At 38.9% G+C, this 20733-nt stretch overlaps 2 protein-coding genes across 11 annotated transcripts in view; both read left to right on the top strand.

Annotated features, from left to right (window-relative positions):
* LOC144663652 (uncharacterized) overlaps positions 1 to 10637 on the top strand; it is a 55886-nt gene extending 45249 nt beyond the window's left edge. For 4 of the 10 annotated variants that reach the window (XM_078524664.1, XM_078524703.1, XM_078524688.1 and 1 more), the window contains 13 exons: positions 913 to 993; positions 1256 to 1293; positions 2629 to 2701; positions 2786 to 2852; positions 3673 to 3743; positions 4271 to 4294; positions 4619 to 4678; positions 4839 to 4898; positions 5340 to 5458; positions 6124 to 6172; positions 6602 to 6688; positions 6985 to 7028; positions 9621 to 10637. In XM_078524664.1, coding sequence (XP_078380790.1) covers positions 913 to 993; positions 1256 to 1293; positions 2629 to 2701; positions 2786 to 2852; positions 3673 to 3743; positions 4271 to 4294; positions 4619 to 4678; positions 4839 to 4898; positions 5340 to 5458; positions 6124 to 6172; positions 6602 to 6688; positions 6985 to 6999 — 744 coding nt within the window. In that variant the 3' untranslated portion in view covers positions 7000 to 7028; positions 9621 to 10637. The remainder of the gene's footprint in view (positions 1 to 912; positions 994 to 1255; positions 1294 to 2628; positions 2702 to 2785; positions 2853 to 3672; positions 3744 to 4270; positions 4295 to 4618; positions 4679 to 4838; positions 4899 to 5339; positions 5459 to 6123; positions 6173 to 6601; positions 6689 to 6984; positions 7029 to 9620) is intronic. The other 6 variants (XM_078524672.1, XM_078524696.1, XM_078524712.1 and 3 more) reach the window with 2 other exon arrangements.
* A 5450-nt stretch (positions 10638 to 16087) lies between these two features.
* LOC144646504 (histamine H2 receptor-like) lies at positions 16088 to 17180 on the top strand. The gene has a single exon (XM_078506120.1). It carries the CDS (start codon positions 16088 to 16090, stop codon positions 17024 to 17026), a length of 939 nt encoding a protein of 312 aa, XP_078362246.1. The 3' UTR covers positions 17027 to 17180.
* The last annotated feature ends 3553 nt before the right edge of the window (positions 17181 to 20733 follow it).

Genomic DNA, 20733 nt, shown 5'->3' with positions numbered 1-20733 from the left:
CACAATCAGAGATTATCGTGGAAGATAGTTAATGCTTCGTATTACTTGCACCCCGATTATGTTCAAGAAAATAACTGAAAGTCCTTATGAAGTTAGCCTGGGAAGGCAGACCTTTTTTACATTTAATCTCTCCCCCGCAGGGCTTGAAACGTTCTTTCCCTTTACTGATGGTCTGTTGTTAACAGTTATTTCATTCCTTCTCCTCCTTTCAGGCGGCACAAGGTCGAAAACCAAAAGAATCATTAAACTAAAATAACATAAATGTTTCACTTTCCTTAAACCTTGGAGAAAACTAATTAGTATTGTAGTATTGTCAAAAATTAACAGCAAAAATGATTGGACATCCAGTTTTTGCATTAAGGCCATGATATACGAGGCAATTTTCCTTGCAACTCTCACAGGGGGGTATTACAGGTTCGCAGTTTTTTTTGGCAATTAACTTGCAACGCACCCGCTGAAAATTATCATCTTGAAATCTTCCGCGAGCGAAGGACGCGCTCTGATTGGCCAATTTTAATAAAATTGCGTTGCAAATTGCGCTTGATATGTCACACGTAGCAACTTGTTTTGCAACGTTGCGAAAAGTAGAGGATTGTTCTACTTATCTTGCAACTTGCAACGCAACATTATGTTGTATTGCAGGTTGTAAAAGTCGGGTGTTACACGTGAATTTTTTTTTACTAGCAATGCAACGTTTGTTGCGTTGTAAGTTACAAGAAAAATTACCTCGTGTAACATGGCTTTTTTACGCAAGCACAATACTTCCGTTAGTAGACATTCATATAATACATTTATTCACTTTAGTTACTTCTTAAACACAGTTTGAGCTGCAGGCAACAACAGTTAATGATAATTGGCTCTTTCAGGCCTTACTTTTTTATTGAAGCCATTTTTGTTTTCACTCAATTTCAGCTTGATTCACCTTCTCATTTTACAACTAACCTCAGTCCTGAAGTAGTCGAAAACCTCAGAGAGGAGCTCAATAGCACTAAGGTACAATAACGCTTCTTGTCATATATACTGCATTATTTTGTGAACAGTATTCAGCAATGACACCTCCTTTATTTAAGGCTTTTTTGAAGTAACAATACTTTGTATAGTTCAGAGTAAATCTAGAATGCTTTAGATTACGATTGTGCACTTTACACTTTTGTAGACAATTCCACAAGTTCGTCCAAATTATGCATCATGCCAGTATTTCGTTTTACTTCAATTTAGTATGCTGACCATGTGTTTTTTTTTTCTGTCTGTCAAGGCTCGTTATCAAAACGCGGAAGAAGTTTTAAAACAGAGGTAAGCTATTGATGGTTTTTGTTTAGGTGTAGGTGTTAGTTTGTTAAGGTGACTCGATCGAAATAAATGGGTGAGAATTTGAAGAATTTACACATGGATAAGGGGGTGCATTGACAGTGTTCAGTTGCTTCATGTTCTGATGTCAGAGGTGTCCTTAATTTTATGCCACATGAAATTTGAAAAGGGTTGGTACTAAAGTTAAAATTAAGACATGTAGTCTGTTTATTGTAATTCAAATAACCGCCGTCTCATGGCGTGAAATGCACCCCCCCCCCCCTTATCCATGTGTAAATTCTTCAAATTCTCACCCAACCCAAGGCAATTTGCATAGCGTCAGCTGTAGAATTCAAACAACAACATGGCCGTGTTCACAAGAGAGTTGGAGCAGCGCTTCACTTTAAAACATTATTTCATCCAAATCAAGGCAGCTCCAGAAACGTAAAGTAGCACAAAGTTTGTGTAAGATGCTCAATTTAATGTTCTGGTTGTTTTAAGCAATTCGTACGGTTAGTTTTTATGTAATTTTAAAAAACGTAAATTTGGCGACCTTCCTACATTTTGAAGCAAATGGTGAGTTTATATTATTTGCTCAAACTTTTTCATCGTTGTAAATAGCCGAATGTGATTTGGAGCTGTCAAAACTGATGCATTAAACTTTCTTTGTCTTCGGTTATGGTACTTTTGGGCGAAATGTGGAAGTGCTGGAGCGTTCCAAGCCTCGAAGTTTGCCCGAGGTTAATATTCTGATGATCAAATTGTATCGAGGTTTCTGTTCCGACGATTTTTCGGAAACTTAGAGAGTCGTTATAAGATGTTATAATGAGCTAATTGCAGTAGTTCAAACGAAATCTTAGCGGTCAGTTTTCTGTAAATAGCAGTTTTATCTAAATAGGTGTGTTCAATAAAAGTAACCTCACGCAAGACTCGCAATCATTACATCGACATATTGTCGTGCGTATTAATCTTCGAAATATTTCGAGTAAAATGCGAAAGTTTCAGGGAAATCGAGTTAGAAATGTTGAAGTTATTAGAAATTTTTGACAGGCATACAGCACGTCATTTATTTCGATCGAGTCACCTTAAACTCTGTTGTTGGTTCAAAAATGCTCAACATGTACTTTGATCTAACCATGAGAACAAATACTTTTTTCTGGGCAAGTCAAGTGCAAAACCAAATCTAATCGTGAATTGGGTTTGCGTCTTTCCCTCGCTTGGCATCAGTTGCAAAGTCTTACTACAAGCTTTGACTGGTAATTAATTAATTGCTCGCCCCTGACAAATCATGATATTTTGCTCAACCTCGTCCAAAAATGGCTTATTTTTTTTTGCAAACAGGGATAAAGCTATCGCCGAGCTAAGAAGAACAGTTGCCGAGAAGGAGGAATTACTTAACCGATCATCCACTAAGGTAACATACTGGCTACACTTGCTATTTATTAATGTTATAGAAATGAATAAAACAATTTATATCTAATTTCTCCTTTGTCTATAGATTAGACAATACGAAGAAAACAACAGATATTTAGGGAACGACAGAATCTACGGCTCAGAAAACAGAGGTAAGTAGCAGCTTTGTGGAAGCTTATAGTACAAGCAAACTTAAAATGATGGACAATTCTTGAAAATGGATCTAGGATATTGTATTCCTCATATATTTCAGGATGTCACAAGAAGTACATCTGGGAAACGTTTATTTCTTACATAAAATAAGATTTGTTTGAAACACAGCCAATGCTTGTCAAGAGAGGCGCGGTGGCCTAATGGTTAGCGCGCTCGCCTCCGAGTCGAACGGCCCGGGTTCGAGGCCTGGCCGGGGCGCTGTGGTGTGTTCTTGGGCAAGACACTTTACTCTCACAGTGCCTCTCTCCACCCAGGTGTATAAATGGGTACTGGCGAATTTACTGCTGGGGGGTAACCCTGCGATGGACTAGCATCCCATCCAGGGGGTAGTAGCAATACTCCTAGTCGCTTAATGCTACGGAAACCGGGATAAGCTCCGGCCTGTATGGGCCACTAGGCTCGTAGCAGACTTGCTTGTCAAAGTGTGTTGACGTTTCAACCAATCTGTAAAGTTTTAGTTTTAATGGGTGTAACGTTGTGGTTCTTCTTGCTTGGACTCAAACTCAAATTTCTCTTTTGGGTGAAGGAAATGCGACTGTTTTCTCAAGCCCGAACCCTTTTTAAAAAACACTAGCCGTACAAGGTGCTCTTACTAAAAATAGATTAGCGAAGATTATCCCGTAAATAGTCATCAGCTCTTTCTTCTGTGTTATGGTCTCTTGGTTATATCCGTCAATTCCTTGGCTATCTTCTAAAACGCACTTTAACTTTTTCGGCTTTAGAGTTATAATTTTTTTTCTTTCTTTAACCCTATTAAAGATTCTCAAAAAGTAATAACGAATTTGAAGGAAAGGGTAAAAGAACTGGAAGAGCAACTTCAAGAAAGAGAGGTAGGCAATCCATGAAGGGCAATTACGTTCGATGAGAACCTTTTAGTACTATGTTTTGGGAGGACCACCCCTCAAATACTACATCATATTGTTTGTACTGTCGAAGAGAGCTCAATTGCGATTTGTTGACCGAATGACCGTTGTTGTGCTGGAGTGAAAAAAGAAAAACACACACACATTAACATGTGATAGCGTCTGAGACTCAAACAAACACAGGGAAATATGAGTTAAAGAGTAATAACTGGATTAAGTTAGATTGCCATGCAGGCTGTTAGCCAGCATTAAAAAAGCGGGAGTCTAAAATTATTATAAGGCCTGACTTTGTCTCCATAGGAGGGCCTTAGGAGCATGCAAGGTGTTTTTCTGCAGTTTTGCTAAAAAAAACCCTCTGCATACAGTTATTCGTATTAATTTTCTCTGAAAAGTGGCCTTCCATAGAACTCCTGGACTCCTACCTGGCTCAAAGCCTGTTGCCATGTAAGATTAATTTATATATAGCTGCTAATCACTGCTGTTATTTTTGACAGATGCTTCAACTGGATGAAAATGAGGTGAGTCATGCAAACTTTTGCTGTGTGGGTAATAATAACATTTGCGAAGAGATGTAAAACAAACAAACAAACAAAAAAACCCCGAGTTCTTTAAATACCAAGTAGTCTTACTGCAAGTTAACGAGCGACAAAGCTCATAAGATTAAATTTAAACAGGGTTTCCAAGAAGTTATTTTGCGTTGAAAAACCTTCCAGTCGGGACGCTTTTCTCTAATACATAAATCACCGAGCTGATTTTTGTTTACAAATGTCGTTTCTTTCTGCAATTTGTTTTCGTATTTTTTTCGTGATTGGTAATGTGAACTACATACTGTTTGTCGACAGTTGCGTGATCTCAGGAAAGATAACAGTCGACTGGAAACAGATCTGGAGGACAAAGACAAGGTAACCTTGGCGACGTTTAATACAAATTATTTTAATGCAAGAAGCATTTATGATTTCCTTCCTCTCGGATTTTTGTAGGCCGTTGGGAATAAACACACGTTTTGTTCTTGCCTTGTTATATTTAGTGATGTAGTTTGAATGCTTTCTTTTTTTTCCGCAGAAAATTAAACTTCTCCAAGCTAAAATAATCGAATTAAAGAAGGCGTTCCAACGAGAACTGGTAAGGTTGTGTGTTGAGTCCATTCCGTTAGTGAGGTAACGTTCGCACTAGGAGAGCAGGGGCTGCGAAGTGGTGAGAGCACTCGCCAGTCCCACTAATGTGGCCCGGGTTCCTGGCCCGGCGTCAAATGTGGGTTGATTTTGGTTGTTGGTTCTCATCCTTGCTCTGGAGGTTTTCCTCCCTCCACAGAAACCAACCCTCCAAATTCCAATTTGATGTTCGATGCACGTGCACTTTCTAACGAGCTCCTGAGGACATTTTTTTATTTCTTTTTACTAACCTGACTTCTATCCCCCTTAACCATCTGCTTTTTAAGCTAAGCTGGGTCAATTTTTTAAAAAAAAGTAAAACAGACAACAAAACACACAAACAAAAGGGTTTTAACAGAAATGTTTGGTCTGTTATTGAATTGAAAACGTGCTTCTCATCCTTTTTTTTCAGAAAATGACACCACCCGGGGGAGAGGCTATGCAGAGAAGTCCTGGTACCCCTAATGGTGACGTCATTGTACATAGCGACGAGGAGAAAGAAAGACAAGAATATCTCGAAGTTAACTTCAAGTATCCTTTGATGCTCAATGTCAAAGCAGAACTGACAAACAAAGCGGCATCGATTCGGGCAATAATTTTTTTATGACCACTTTAGACACTTATTTATTCAATATAAATTCTATGTAAAGTGCGCTGAGGTGGAGTCGAACTCGGGTGGTCCCACTGAAGAGCGAGTGTGATCACCACTGAGCCACCAGCCACCCTTACAAATATAGAGAGCTAACCGTTAACAGGGTAACCAAAGTGCATAGTAGGCTAACCGGTTACTAGTTACCCGTCGATGACCGTAAGTCTGGTGGCAGCCATCTTGAAGTGGGCGTAAAAAAATGCTCGATTCGGTGCAAACCCTGTATTATGCCTTTGCTTTCTTGTGAGAAACGGTCGGTTGTAAATTTTGTCAAAGCCAAAAAGTAGATACCATAAAGGCCTGTCCAAACGGAGGCGCAAGTAGTCGCAAGTTCAACTTGCATGCAGACTTGCGTTGGCTGTCCAAACGGACTCGCAGGTTCACTTGCAAGTGCACGCAAGTTGTCACAAAAGCCATTTCAATGCTACTGCGCGCGCTGCAATTCAGTCCTTAAAGTAAACAACAAAACTTGCGTTGACTTGCGGTGACCAAACTGTAAAAAACTTGCGCCGACTTAAGTTACATTATCACCTTAACTCACAGTCAGATATTTAAAACATGTGGTTTTAAAATACATGTGCAGTTCAAATAAACAGGTAATCGTGTAGTTGTTATTCTCGCATCATTCAGGCCTCTTTTGCAAAGTTACTCCTTTTGCTCCCGTGTCCGTTTTGTCTCATCTACCTCCCCCTTCGGCGACCTATAGCTTCTCCTCGTACATTATCATACCAATTTTTGTCCCGACAAAAGTATTTGTCTCATATCTTATTCCCGGCGGGGCAATTGGTTGTGGCGATAAAAAGATTGTTTGGGTATTTCGACAGCTATTTCGTGTTCTTCTAAAACTTCTCGAGTGTTTCTATTACTCCGTAGAAACATGAACAATTTTTTTCTATTTCTTTTAGAAATTAACTCATAGGAAACTTTGTTAGAACCACGGCTTTAAGCCAATCACAAAAGTGCTCTTCCTCTACGCTATTTTATAATACAATTTAAAATGTGTAATGCTGTGTTTGTTCTCTTAGTCACGCCAGTTGATCAACGTGATCGCCCATTTGTTACGGTTCACGCCTAAAGAGAGTGCATGCGTCAAGGAAGTTATGGAGTGGAAGGTTTGCGCTTCTTTATTGGGTAAAACTCTTAAAATAAAACGAAACAATTGATCTCAACTGAAAACCTGGTATACTGATATTGGAAGATAGGTACGCGGGCGCTTATTCGGGAAGACGACACTCATTGCATCAAACTGAAGGGAGGGATTGAGGGGGGCGTTTAATCGTTGGGGAGGGGTTATTTGAAGAGGGAACCAAATTGATTCATTACGGATATTGGGTTTGTTTATTGATAGCTTTCTCTTAGGCTGTTATAGCGGAATGCTAATGGTGTTTTTTATTTGTTCTTTTTGCAGTTGCCACTTGATTAGAATTTTTTGAACGAAGTCGTTCCTAATAGGTAAGTTCCGAAGAATACTGAAAGCTCAGGGTTCAGGGTGAAAGAGAATATTCAGCATTATTAAATTCTCAACCTCGAATATTGCATTTCTAGCTTTCTGATTGGTTCACTGAATCCCGGTTATCAGCTCATATACCTATGTTTGACCTAATATGGGAAATGAGTGCGGCAAGTGCCTCTCAGCGTAAACTGTTTCTGCGGGAAGCGACAGTTCCATCAGAAAAATGGTTGAAAACAGCAAATTTGGCGAGCTTAATGAACAAGAAATAATCAGCGGTGCCTACAAAAACCACAGAAATGCCGTAGTAAAAATAACTACGCAAAACAAAAGGATTGATGCGAAAATTTTAAGTAATAATACTTGTAAACGCACAACAAGAGCGAGTGAATAAAGTAGAAAAGCAGCAAATAATTTACGACGAAAGAACGGCAAACTGACACAGTTTCATTCAGTGTACGTCATAAAATTAGGCTCAGCACTTCTGTAAAGTTTGTTACCTTTCAATCTTGTTTTTTTTTCCTTTTATACTTCAATAAACCTGTTCCACTTTGAGCTCAATTTCGCTTCAAATAATATAGCAGTCTTGATGACAGTCGCGGAGCCGTAAACGAGTACAATGTAAACACTTGCTTCGTTCAACTTGCACAAGACGTGTAGTTTCCAGAAAAGCTTTTGCTTCGGATCTTCCCGTAAATCTTAACTGTTGTCACAATTTCCAGGATATATAGACGACTTTAGAGGAGATTGTTCGAGGAAAATCTTGGAAAGAAAACTCTCTCGCTCGCTTTCCTCGTGTGCTTCATTCAACTCAAGAAGTGAACACGGCGCCACAAATTTTCCCGCCTCCTCATACTATCACTTCGTTTACATCAAAATGAAATGTCCAGTCGATTTAAACTTAAAGAAGAATTTAATAAAACAATTATTCCATTCGCCCTTGTTGGATACGATTCGTTATAGCCAACTCGGCGCTTCGCGCCTCGTTGGCTATTTACCACCTCGTATCCAACGCGGGCTCATAGAATAATTGTTCGTCCCCATGTCGAAATACCGGACACCGGTTTTCATGGTCTAGAAGTAAAATACCACTGCTGGAAATTGAGAACTGTTGCTTTTGCGAATTAATCAGGGGGGCAACCAATGTACGATCCCGGGGCGTCTGTTCATAATCCGATCTACTATATAGAATATGTACAGTGATAATAATGCAATTTATTATATGTCTACAATAGTACGCGCGCTCTGATTGGTTGCTGAGCGGGCATTATTTTCTTGTAATGACCGGGCATTATGAAAATTTTTCTCGGCTCGACGGTTTTTTGAGTTGTGAGTAAAAGCAACTAGCCAGGGGGCAAAAACAACAAAAAATGCCGACAAAATATAACTATCTTTTCAATAACTGAAAGAAAAATATAAGCATACCGATACTTCTTTAGTATGAGCGACGAAGAGAGCCACAGAGAGCGAGAACGAGTTTTACCTCCAGTGTTTTTTCCCTTGATTATACTCTTTTTTGAATAGTGCTTAAAGGCCATATAATAAATAACTTATTAACCTCGTCCGTTCGGCCATTACAGGGGAATCTCAGACCTCGACCTTGATGTATTGACCTCGCTGTCGCTCGGTCAATACATCACGGCCTCGGTCTGAGATTCCCCTGTAATGACCTCACTCTCGGTTAATAAGTAGTATGTATTTGCATATGTTTGCCGACACATTGGAAACTAGTGATTATAAGCAAGAGAATAAACAAGAATAAACTATTAAGTAGAGATTCATTTCCAAAGAATATTGGCCAGGGGTTGGTATTAACTTTAAAACAAACATGATAAAGTGTACCTGCATACAATTAGAATACAATAGAGCGGTTTTCACTTGAGTGTCGAAAGTAAATTGCGTTTGCTTTGGTTTTGCATTACTACGCTTAGTGATTGGCTTTAAAATCTCGCGCCACTTTCTTAGCCAATCAGGAGTAAAACCAAAACCAATCGTGACTCGCTCGCGCACGTTTTCCCGCGCTTCGTGCCAGCTACATGTATTTGCCTCGAGTTTTGATTGGTTCACTGGATTGTCTGTGTCCTTTGTGATTGGCCAGAGTAATTACTTTGGTTTTGGTTTTACGACACTCAATTGAAAACTGCTCTATACTAGTTTATTCTCACATCACAATAAGTTACACGACGTGTTAAGTGGGCACGTACATCCTTGATGCTTATTTAAACTGGTACTGATACTGGGTTATTGTGTAAACACACCGGGAAACACACTCAGCTATGTATAGCCATAAACGTTTACGTAACGACAGACGCACCCTTCAAAAATTGGATATCTAATAAAAATAAGATTTATGTTTAAACATATCAAAACTAGTACCAAAAAATAGATCGATATTTTATTGTTGATTACAGGCTGCAAGCATAATTATTAAGACACGCGTTAGTTTTCCGCATGGCTCTCAGCCAATCAGAAAGGGAAAGTTCCATAAATTGAGTAAATAACTCACTACCGTCTTAAGCAAACACCCATGACCGTCCTCCTATGAGATCGTTCCTTCAAATCCACCTAAATTCCCGCAAACATTTTTCTTGCAGATGGAATAACATGCTGTATGCCTCGCGAAAAAAAACGTAAGACAAGAGGAAGGCAAGAGGAGACACGTCATTACAAATAGTATTTTTATTTTTCAAATCTTCCCTTCTATTCAGCTTACTTTTCACTCAATCAAGGCGTTTTGGCGACGCAATGTGGCATTGGAATTTGAACACATTCACTCCCCTGTTCAAGAGCAAAATTCTTCTTACTGCTTTCGTACGTATTACATGAATGTAGTTCATTCACCCAAGACTTTATATCTGCGCTGATCAGCCTCCTTATTCTCTCCACTCACCTAGTTAAATTTGTCAAAAATAAAGAGAGAAAATGGAAACTGATCACAGTTGGAAGCTTATGGGTTCTGGGTATCTGGGTGCTTTCGTACGTATTACATAAATGTAGATTATTCACCCAAGACTTTATATCTGCGCTGAGCAGCCTCCTTATTCTCTCCACTCACATAGTTAAACTTGTCAAAAATAAAGAGAGAAAATGGAAACTGATCACAGTTGGGAGCTTATGGGTTCTGGGTATCATCAGAATGATACAACTGGTGACAGACTATACACCAGTGGTCATCTCTTTCAAGAGACCAAAAAAGAAATAGAAAACTTGAAATCAATTTTTTTTCTACACTCTATATTTTTGTCTGTTTTAACAAGTTCAAGCAAATTGGGAATTAAATTAAATGGGTCCATTTTGAAGGAATGTAGGTACAGCAATTCTGAACTTTAACTTTTTAAAATAATTTAGACAACAATTCAAGCACCATTTTTATGTAGAAAGTCGAATAAATTGCAAATATCCTTTTGGAGGTATTTTTAATATGAACGTCAAGAAATAATATGACGAGACAATATGAATATAATTTATCTGGAGAAAATATTATATATGAAAATAATTATATTTATTTCTGAGAATGGAAAAAAGTATCGGTATTTATATCTAAATTCACAGATTAAAGGTGTAATATATCATTTGTGACAGAATAAAAACAACGTTGATGAAAGCAAAAAGATCTAAGTGTCATGAATACTATGTTTTTCCCTTTTTCTTCCGTTAAATTCATCAGCCACAATACATAAATTATTGCCTAGATACCGGTGAGTAAAACGCGTTATTATGGCATTCCTTCTAACCCCGGGCAATCGATCACTCTCTCAGCCATCCTCGTGCCCAGTGACACAAAAGGCCTCTACACGGTCCCGCCAAGACGCTCTGCCTGGGCCTATCTTACAGCGCTCAGGGCAATCGATCAAAATGCACTAAACTTAATTGGTTTGGCTCAATTAAACTTCCCTCTTTAAGCTTCTCCAGTACGTTCCTCCTCTCGAACTTGAATAAGCCCCCCCCCCCCCCCCCCTCATAAATCTCTGCCAAGCCCCCCATTCCCAAGATGGAAAGTATGACACCTTATAAAACAAGGTAATTCTACGCTTAAAAAGTTACTATTTTGTTAAAATGCGGTATACAGCATGGCACGCTCCAAATATCAACGTTGATATTTGGAGGGTGCCATGCTTTATTGCTGTTTAATACTGACCGTGCTGGTTATAAGCCAAAAGAGTCAGAACTTGTCTGTATCTTAATCTCAATAACAGAAATAGTAGTCTGTCCACACTTATTGCGTTCAGGGTCAGTAAAGATACGCCAGAAAATATTGAGTTGAAAACATACATGAATATTGTGGTCATTCGACATAGGTGCCAATGTTCGAATAAAACAGCCGTGTAAATGAGTGACAGGCAAGCACGCCAACACATAGATCGGTGACTGCCAGAGAAAGCAGTATTTTGGATGGCGGATTGAGAGATGTATCCTTGTGAAGGGCGATTAGGATCAAACTGTTCCCGAGAGTAGCTGTTATCGTTAGAAGAATGCATAGAGTCGCAAGACACTTATAAATGTGAAGAGAGTAATGTTGATCGTTTTCGCCGATGGAAAGAGCTGCACAATCGAGAAATCGTAGCGTTTGCTTGCTACGTGCGTCGCTTAAGTTTGCCATCTTCCTACGTACAGGTTGCTGTGATGTTAAACCAAAGGCAGCTGTAACTATTTGGTTAGTTCCCGTTTGCCCCGATGCAGTTTTCTTGTTTTCTCAAGGCTGTTGTTTTCTATCCTGAATGCTACAATCTGTGCTACAGGATTTAAATTTGGTGCTCTTACTTTACGTCTGTCAGAAGTAATTCCTTTCTTTAATCATCCATACACTCTTGATACACTGAAACTGAAAAGAAATTATTTGACAACTGCAAAGCTCGTAAAGTTATTTGTCAGCACAGTCTGGCACTAAGTTACACTATTTGAATATGTTAACATGCAGGCTGAACATTGAATCGTCTCAAGTTTACTTATCAGACGATTAACACTGGCTGCAATTATTTTTTTTTGCCAATGAAATGCTTTTTCAGTGGCTGTGTTGATTTATTTGTCAGCCCTAAGGCGTTATGTAAAGTACACTTCCCTGTATTGTGTGTTCAAGGTGTTTCTCTAACGTTAATCTGATTGGTTCAATAACAGCTGAACTCACTAAAGAAATCTCCCGGCGTAGGTGTTGCTCCCAAGCAAATGAAGATATTTACTAATCATCCATTCTTCCTTTGATACACAGCGAAGCTGAAAAGAATGTTTTGAAATGGGTACATTAAAATCCACAAAACTGAAATTGATATTTGGATGTGGCAACGTTATTATGACGAAGAGTTGCATATATGCCCATGAGCTATAGGATAAGTGGAGTTTGTCTAAATTAAAAGCCAATATCTTACCACTAAAGTCTTTTCTTTACTACTCTGTTTACTTCTTTCGTTGTTCGATCACAATACATGGGTAACCAGGCTTTTATTCAACCGAGAAGACCTAGATGCTAAGCTAATTTGCATTTGGTGTTACGGCGAATAATAAAAACACTGGGTAGGAAAAACTTTTACTGTTGCTAGGAGATTTTGGTTTTTGGCCAATCACTAAACTGAACAAACAATGGGTATTGTTTTTTTAATTTCGTGTTGAGCTCGTAAGATCAACGAGCACTCTCAATCCCCTAGTGGGGTATAAAAAGGCGACAAACTTGAGCCTTTCCCAACATGGACGAAGAAAGGTTTGGCAACCGGAAATGAATTTTGGTTTGTTTGAGAGGTGTTCGCAACTCAACGGTGGAAAAAATGTAAATTTCGGATAGTTTTGTGGTCGTTGGCGTTATTTTTGAAGGCCTTTGCTATGGGGTATTAAGCTGGAGTTGTCTTAAATTGTCTAAACAAGCAATGAGTGACATTTTACCGGTGCAGCATGAACGGGAAAACACAGGCGTTGAACTCTATGCGTGTGTTTGTCTGTGTGTTGTCACAACTTACAAATATGAATATTCAAATCTATTCAGTAATTGTGGTTGTGAATATTTAAGCTCCGGCTTTTACGACTGAGTTTTTGAAATAAAATAAATAAGAAAAATTTCCGCTTAGGGTGAGTTAGTTTTTATGCAGGTTTTTTGACGAATTTAAGCTTGTGAGAGCGCTTCTTTGTTTAATGTTTTCGACTCGTATATATAATACAATTATTTACATGCGGCGTGCAATTTATTATCGTCGGAGAATCCACTACTGTTTCTGGAATGTAGCCGATAAAACTAAATATTTCTCTCAACATTAGAACGTCAGATTATGACAGTAAAATAAAGAAAAGTAGTAAGAGCGGGCGAGCTCGTATCATTTCAATTTACTTCAAAGGTGATGTTAATAGTTCTTAACTCCAATTCATAGTCGCAAAATTCAACCATTTAATTAAGCAAGATTCCAACGACTTCGGGTAAACCCATGTTCACCTCATCCCACTCCCTGTGTGAATGAATGGTTTCCTTTGTGTAACCCCCAGGTGGGCCACCTTTACATTCCTTATAAGGAAAATGGCCACCTTTGGATCTTACGAGCTTCACACAAAAGAAGGGATTATCTTCCTACCCATGGTATTATACACATAGTCCCAAATGCAAATTAGCTTAGTGGTCCACATGTAGGAATACCTACCCCCAAAGGCATGAAATGGTGCTTTTTTCGGGGAGTGGCCAGGGGCACTCCAAATGCAAATTAGTTTAGCATCCAGGTCTTTTCGGTTGAATAAAAGCCTGGTTACCCATGTATTGTGATCGAACAACGAAAGAAGTAAACAGAGTAGTAAAGAAAAGACTTTAGTGGTAAGATATTGGCTTTTAATTTAGACAAGCTCCACTTATCCTATAGCTCATGATATGCCTTTCTCCCCTCCCCAGGCTAGGGATTCACAAACTACTGGACTGCATACCCGCGCCGCTCGTTTACTGGGCACTCGACTAAAGACAGACAATTTCAGATGGAGTAAAATGGCTAAGGGCAAAGACCCAAAGCCGATTTAATGATTAAAAAATTCTTGAATTAATTGCAAAAACAATTGGTTATAGAAATTGTGTTGAGCCCAGTGAAGGTGAGGGCACAAAAACGCCAAGAAAACTAAACTAAAAATACCACAGGAAACAAAGTGGACAGGACAAGGGGAGGAGGAGGGACTTCGAAAAACGGACGTGTCATCCAGCGAGAAAAAGCAAGAGTGAATGAATGACTGACTGCTTTGTAGCCAGGCCACGAGTCAAAACATCCAAGCGGGGGGCTCAATACATTGAAAAACCATACCCCCTTGTCCAGGCCCCGCACGTGTCCTAAGCTGTTACATAACAATATCTGTTGCATAAGAAGCTTACACACGTGCCTACAGTGTTGCACTATTAAAATAAACTAAATTCACTGGGAAGAAAGACATAAAATCCTATTCGCATGGCAAATAATTTATTTTGTTGGCTTTATCTTTTAAAATAAATAAACAGAAATCTACTTCAACGTGTTTATAGAGCCTGATGCAACCACTCGACAAGTTTGGGAGAGTTCCATAGTATCTATGAGACCCTCGCATGCGTCTTTGAGGGGGCGTTCAGTATAGTGGAAACGGCATACGACCGTTGGTTTTTGACGCAGTACTGTCTGATCGCCTTCTTCACTGCTTGTCGAACCTCTTTGATGCAGCAGTGAAGAAATATTGTAAAGCCGGTAAAGGCCCTTAACATGTTCGGATACTTAAGCGAACACATAAATACGAGTGTTGCAGTTGTCAAATTATTTATTTTCAATAATTTAATTAAATAGTTTATTTCTTTTTCAAGGGTACATCGATGACTCTTAGTTCAGCAAATAACGCTCGTCGGCCTTGAAATTTTTTTTTTTATTTGTTCAGAAAGCAAGAATCGGTGAAGAAAATATCCTCTCTTTTTTCAATAGGCCGTTAAAAGCTGGTATCAAATCCGACAAAACATCCGTTTTGAAAAGACCCCGGGAAAAGAACATCTGCGCATAGAAACTAATAGGTGCGCTTAAATGGTAACATGAATTAGGATTCAAATAGTGTCATTTCAGTAGTGGATTCTAGCAGACAAATTTCTATGCTCAACCTGTTTATTGACAAAAGTTGACATCATTATGATAGCACATTTTAGTGAACACATTTACTATCTTTACGGTTGTCCAATATTTATTTAAAGCAACACTATATCAGGGGTGCATGGCTAATTAGTAAGGCAAGGCAATATGAAAGTCAATATAAAATATAAGGAAAGTTTTAACTTTACAGGATGCCATCCGGCCAAATTAATTTGAAAAGGAACAACTGCAAAAATAAATAAATAAATAAAGTAGAATGAAAGTCGTGTGCGCAAGTCTTCGTTTAAGAATTTATCCTCACAGACAGAACCGCTTTGCAATTGGAACTACAGTAAGCTATCTATTACATCTTAGTACCTTGGTTTTCACAAGTCGACTGGGGCAATCTTTGGAAAGATGTCAAGATCATGATCGTAATATCTTATTTACACGTTTCTTACGTTTTCTCTTTCTATTCTAACAGTGACGGAGCTTTATAGAGTGAGCGATATGATCCGCAAGCTGTAATAAAAGGCGAGTGGCCTTTCGTATGCCTCCCGGCCAACGATATAATTAAAGTTACTTAATTGATAAAAACTTCAATTACAGTGTTGTCGTCAGAAAGGAAATTTTCTTTTGCGTCCAGTTTTTTACAGGTGATGAATGGGTGATTAGTGCCGGTAGGGGAGTAACCCGTGATTCTTATTCATTTTCGAATGGGCAACAATCAAATGGGCAACAATCACAAACAGATCGAACACAACAAATTTGCCGTGTTCTTTTTTTCAGTTAGTCAGTTGAGCTAATATCCAACCAAGCTGATTGATTGCCAGTCTTCGTCTAAAGGAACACCTGCCACGTTAAGTTAAAGAGAAGAGGACGTAAGTCATAACATTTTACACCCCTACAGCACTGCACGCTAACAACATATCATCGTATCAACCTTGAGGAAACAACAGGGCTAACCTGACCTACTTGTAACGTCTGCGTTAATTGGCTTTAACAAGCTCGTGTGAGTTATCTTTGAAAAGATGTTTAACTTCAGCGTCGAAAACAGCAAAGACACTTTGAACGGATTTCAGTTTTGTAATCTTTCGGACAGCGATAATTATAAAGATGCCTCCATTCATTACTCGATTATTGCGTCTTTATATATCTTTCTCACTACAACCGCCACATTTGGGAACAGTTTGATCCTAGTCGCCCTTCACAAGGATACATCTCTTCATCCGCCATCAAAAATACTGCTTCGTTCTCTGGCAATCACCGATCTTTGTGTTGGCGTACTCGGGCAGCCATTGACAGTCACTGTTATTTTCTCAGCTTTATTTGAACGATGGAGCCTTTGTAGAGTGATCCAAATGTTGACGCAACTTTTCAACGCGATATTTTCAGGCATATCTCTACTGACATTAACTGCGATAAGTGTGGACAGACTTCTCGCTCTGTTGTTGAGGTTAAGATACCGACAAATTGTGACTGTTAAGCGAGTTCGTGTGACCGTTATTCTTTTTTGGCTCGTAGGCACAAGCCTTATCAGCATTCTTTACTTTACGAGTATGCCTTTATTCTACATCCTTGGTGTTGTTTGGACGACTCTCCCACTTTTAATTTCAACTTATTCTTACACAAGAATCTTTCTTACAATTCGACGTCAACAAATGCAATTACATGACACGCACGGCGGAAAAACAGGCGGACTAAACATGGCGCGATACAAAAAGACAGTTTTCAATGCATTGTGGGTTCATCTTACTTTAGTTACGTGTTACTTTCCTTCCGCTGTAGTAATGGCACTTCTCGCTGTTCAAGGCTCAAGCTTGTCTCTTTTTCTGACTCAAGGGTGGGCATTAACTCTGGTTTACCTCAACTCTTCGCTGAATCCAGTTCTTTACTGCTGGAAAATCAAAGAAGTTCGACAAGCAGTAAAAGAAACGATAAGACAGTTTTGCGCGTGTTTCTCAACTTGAAATAAAAGGTGGTAGCATTTTTTAAACAAAGTAATCACAGTAAAAAGTCTAACAAGGGAACGAATCTGACGAAAAGTGGTTAAATGAAACAAAATGGTCCAGTGTTTGCATATGGCAGTCATTACCCTGATAGTTCATTTCATAACTTTGTCTTATCAAGTGCCGTTAAAATCTTGATTTGTAATTAATGTTTGATGTAATATAAAGCTCGGCTCTCTTTCTAGCACAATTTTGGGCGTTTACTCCAGTTTATTTCAATTTGTCGCTGAATCCAGTTCTTTACTGCTGAAAGATCAGACATTCGACAAGCAGTAAAGCTTTGTGCTTGTTTGTCGACTTGAAACAAGAGGCGGTAGCATTTTATGAAAAAAAGTAATCGCTAAAATTAGTCTTACAACAAATCATTTCTGATCAAACGTTTTCGTCCAACATCGTGTTTGTCGCACACAACATGGGGTGGCTAAACGAGCAAATAATGTTTGATCAAACATCTACCAAAGTTAGCTCACATAACGCTTTCTGCGTATTACCGCTGAAATTATGGCGCCAGGTCACATAGATTCGGTTTCTGATTGGTTGCTTTTTCCCGCCTGGGTTTGCTTTGTTTGCAGAGGTGGCTAAAAGATCAAACATTTGCTCGTAAAGCAAAATGTTGGATGAAAATGTTTGAACTAGATAAAACATGGGAATCCATTTAAATGCAATGTTGAGAGACGCGGCTAAACGGTGAAAAATGCTCTTTCAACATGATGTTGGACGAAAATGTCTGATCGTTTGGCCGAGGCTTAAGTCTGCTGTCAGTACAATCAACGCGCGAGATCATTTGCCACGAACTCTAAGGCCCCGTCCACACTGATCCGAAAAAATTTGAAAACGGATAAAATGTTTTCTGTCCACGCGATTCCGGAAATTTCTCTGCTTTGGAGACCGTTTTTGAAGAGCTGCGTTTTTGGTGACCGAAAACGACGTTTCAGTGTGGACGGTTGGCCTATCCGGAGGAAAAAGATGCGTTTTCAAATTTATTTGGATTAGTGTGGACGGTGCCTTAGCCTGTTAGCAATACAGTAAACGTGCAACCAACGTTCCAAAGACAAATAACTTATTAACCAATATAAAACGTGTTCGCTTTCTATTTACATAAAATTCAAAGCATACTTCGCATTAATGAAACCTCTTTTTTACAATAACTGAATCTATTATTTTACTAGCTCCTTGAGCCATCTTGACCGCTCGGGATCGCCCGCTGTGTTCCCGCAAGCGAAAAACTTTTCAGTTCCGTCGTCGCTACTTCAAAAAGCTTTTCCGTCGTTAATTTGAGCTATGAAAGTATTTTCCGAAACAACACAAGTATTTTCTGTCTGTTTCTAGCGAAATGGAGTCCGATAACAAAGAAATAGGTCCTGAAGTGAAATATTGAGAACAAACAAATTAATCAACAAATGCTAACGAGTTTCGCGAATTTATTTTTAGATTATTTGCCACAACAACCACCTACTACAAAAATTATAACGCAAAGCGACTTGAAGACATGTTATCGTTTTTTTAAGGCGGAAAAGGTAGAGTAGTCAGTGACATACCTGAAGAATAAAGACTTCGGCAAACTAGTTGTTTGTGTAAAATCTTCAAAATGGAAGAAAGCGGACGGCAAGGCGAACCAGGCACTGAAAGCTTTTAAAACATCTTTTCACCGAAGCCTCTATTAAACGCTCACGTCGAATAAGTTCGGGTCGAACATTTATATCAACGATGTAGGGAAGTTCAAGCTTTTCCCGTGAAGTGGTAAGTCCCAAACGCTTTCAACAATCACAATTTCAATATTCAGCTCGTGTCAGGGCAGATTTGCACCACAAAAGCGCCAGAAGCGAGCAAATACTCTGCAAAACGTCCAATAATCAAAAGCTGGCGGCCAGATGGAATGGACATTCTTGTTTTAAGGCTTCAAACTCAACGTTGATTCGTAATTTTAGCCATTTCAATATCCTTTTGACGGTTAAAAAGAGTTGAATTTCGCTGTTGTCACGTCAACTCGATTCATTCAAGAATTTGACAGTCACTCGTTAAACTTTTAAACCAATGAAATGATTTTAGCGAGCGCCATTGATTGTGCATGCAACTGGCTTCCTTTTCAGTACTAGAAAAAAGTCAAGTAATAAATCCTTTATTGACCAAGCTTGTTCGGTCAAGATGGCAGGATATTGGCCTCGTTCTTTTTTTGCGTGTTTATGGACCGAGAGACGACGTCGAGGTCCATAAACACGCAAAAAAAGAACTTGGCCAATATCCTGCCATCTTGACCGAACAAGCTTGGTCAATAACCCATATGAATTCTCGCGCGCTTATTGGTTTATTTTCATTGTCAATAAGGCCATCCCAATAAAATGTTTCGTTTCCCATCGCCCCGTCTCTTGTGATGGTGGGTCGGTCGGTCGGGCAAAAAAAAAAAAGAAAAAAAAAGAAAAAGAAATGAGCACTTCAAGGGTTCTGGGTTCCAAAAAAGGCCGGACTGCTAAGTTAGAAAGCCTGATTACAAAGTCAACTCGAAAACGTGGTCGTTTCGTTCGTTATTCCTTAACAGTCTTTAAAGTGCCTATGTAGTAAAAATTAATTAATGCTTATTTGAAAGACTTTTACAAATAAAGAAGAATGGCGTTTACCGTTTTGAAAGATCTTCTTTCGTTTAGGAGATATTCACGTTTTTGTGTTATGCAAATGAGGAAAGTGATGACGTCCTAAATTGTTTCACTAAAAGATAGATCACAAAATTAAGGATATCTCTGAAAATATAAAGGTGATATTTCTGAAACTTGGCATCAGTAGTGACCTTCCTTAAAGGTGCAAGATAGCTCATGCTATGATGTAACCATGGCAACACTCTTGGTTCTAGGCTCTTTCTGTCATAAACCAAATATCTCAATTTGCAACCCTTTAAATTGGGACAGAGGGTCCAGCTTGGAGCACACGTAATGCCCTATTACCCCAACTCTCCTCATTAGCTTGTTGAGAGTGGATCATCTTTGATTAAGCAAAAACTGGGGATATCAATATTAATTAAAATAGGTATTTGCAGCAAAACTGTTGCCATGGCAACGATACGACAGGTGTCATTTTGTGTCTTTTGTGGTGTACATTAATCGTGCCAAGTTTGAAGAACACAGCTCAAATATTCCAAGAGATATTCTTGATTCAGTGCTTCATCTTTTTGTGGAACAATTAATAACGTCATCACTTTCCTCATTTGCATAATATAAAAACGTAAATATCTCTAAAACGAAAAAAGATATTGCAAAAAGGAAAACGCCATTCTTCTTTATTTTGTAAAGCCTTTAAAATAGACAGCAATTATTTTTTACTTCATAGGCACTTTAAATAATGTAGTATCGATGTTTATTAAAGCTGATTTCCAGTCCGTACTGCGCAGACTCGGGGTTTGTTTACGTTTTTGTTTTGAATTCGTTGAAACGTTACACTTCGGTGACAGCATACATGAAGTTTTTTAGTCCGCCATTACAGTTCGCTTCGTTCAAGAACTTCCGATGAGCTGAAACGTCGGTTTGAAATAGCGTCAAGGTTCTTCTACTTGTTATTATTTGTTCTGCAAGGATATCTGGCGTTAATAATGAAGAAACAGGTAAGTTTGTCACGTAATTTTTAGTTTTGCTTTGTTTGTGAGGCTCACATAAACATTGCAGCCGAGATTGCGCAGTACG

The sequence above is a fragment of the Oculina patagonica genome, chromosome 1 (assembly GCF_052425735.1).
Source record: "Oculina patagonica isolate OP01 chromosome 1, crgOcupat, whole genome shotgun sequence".
Lineage (NCBI taxonomy): Eukaryota > Metazoa > Cnidaria > Anthozoa > Scleractinia > Oculinidae > Oculina > Oculina patagonica.
The sequence above is the reverse complement of the archived record's forward strand: the minus strand, read 5'-3'. Positions and strand labels throughout refer to the sequence as shown.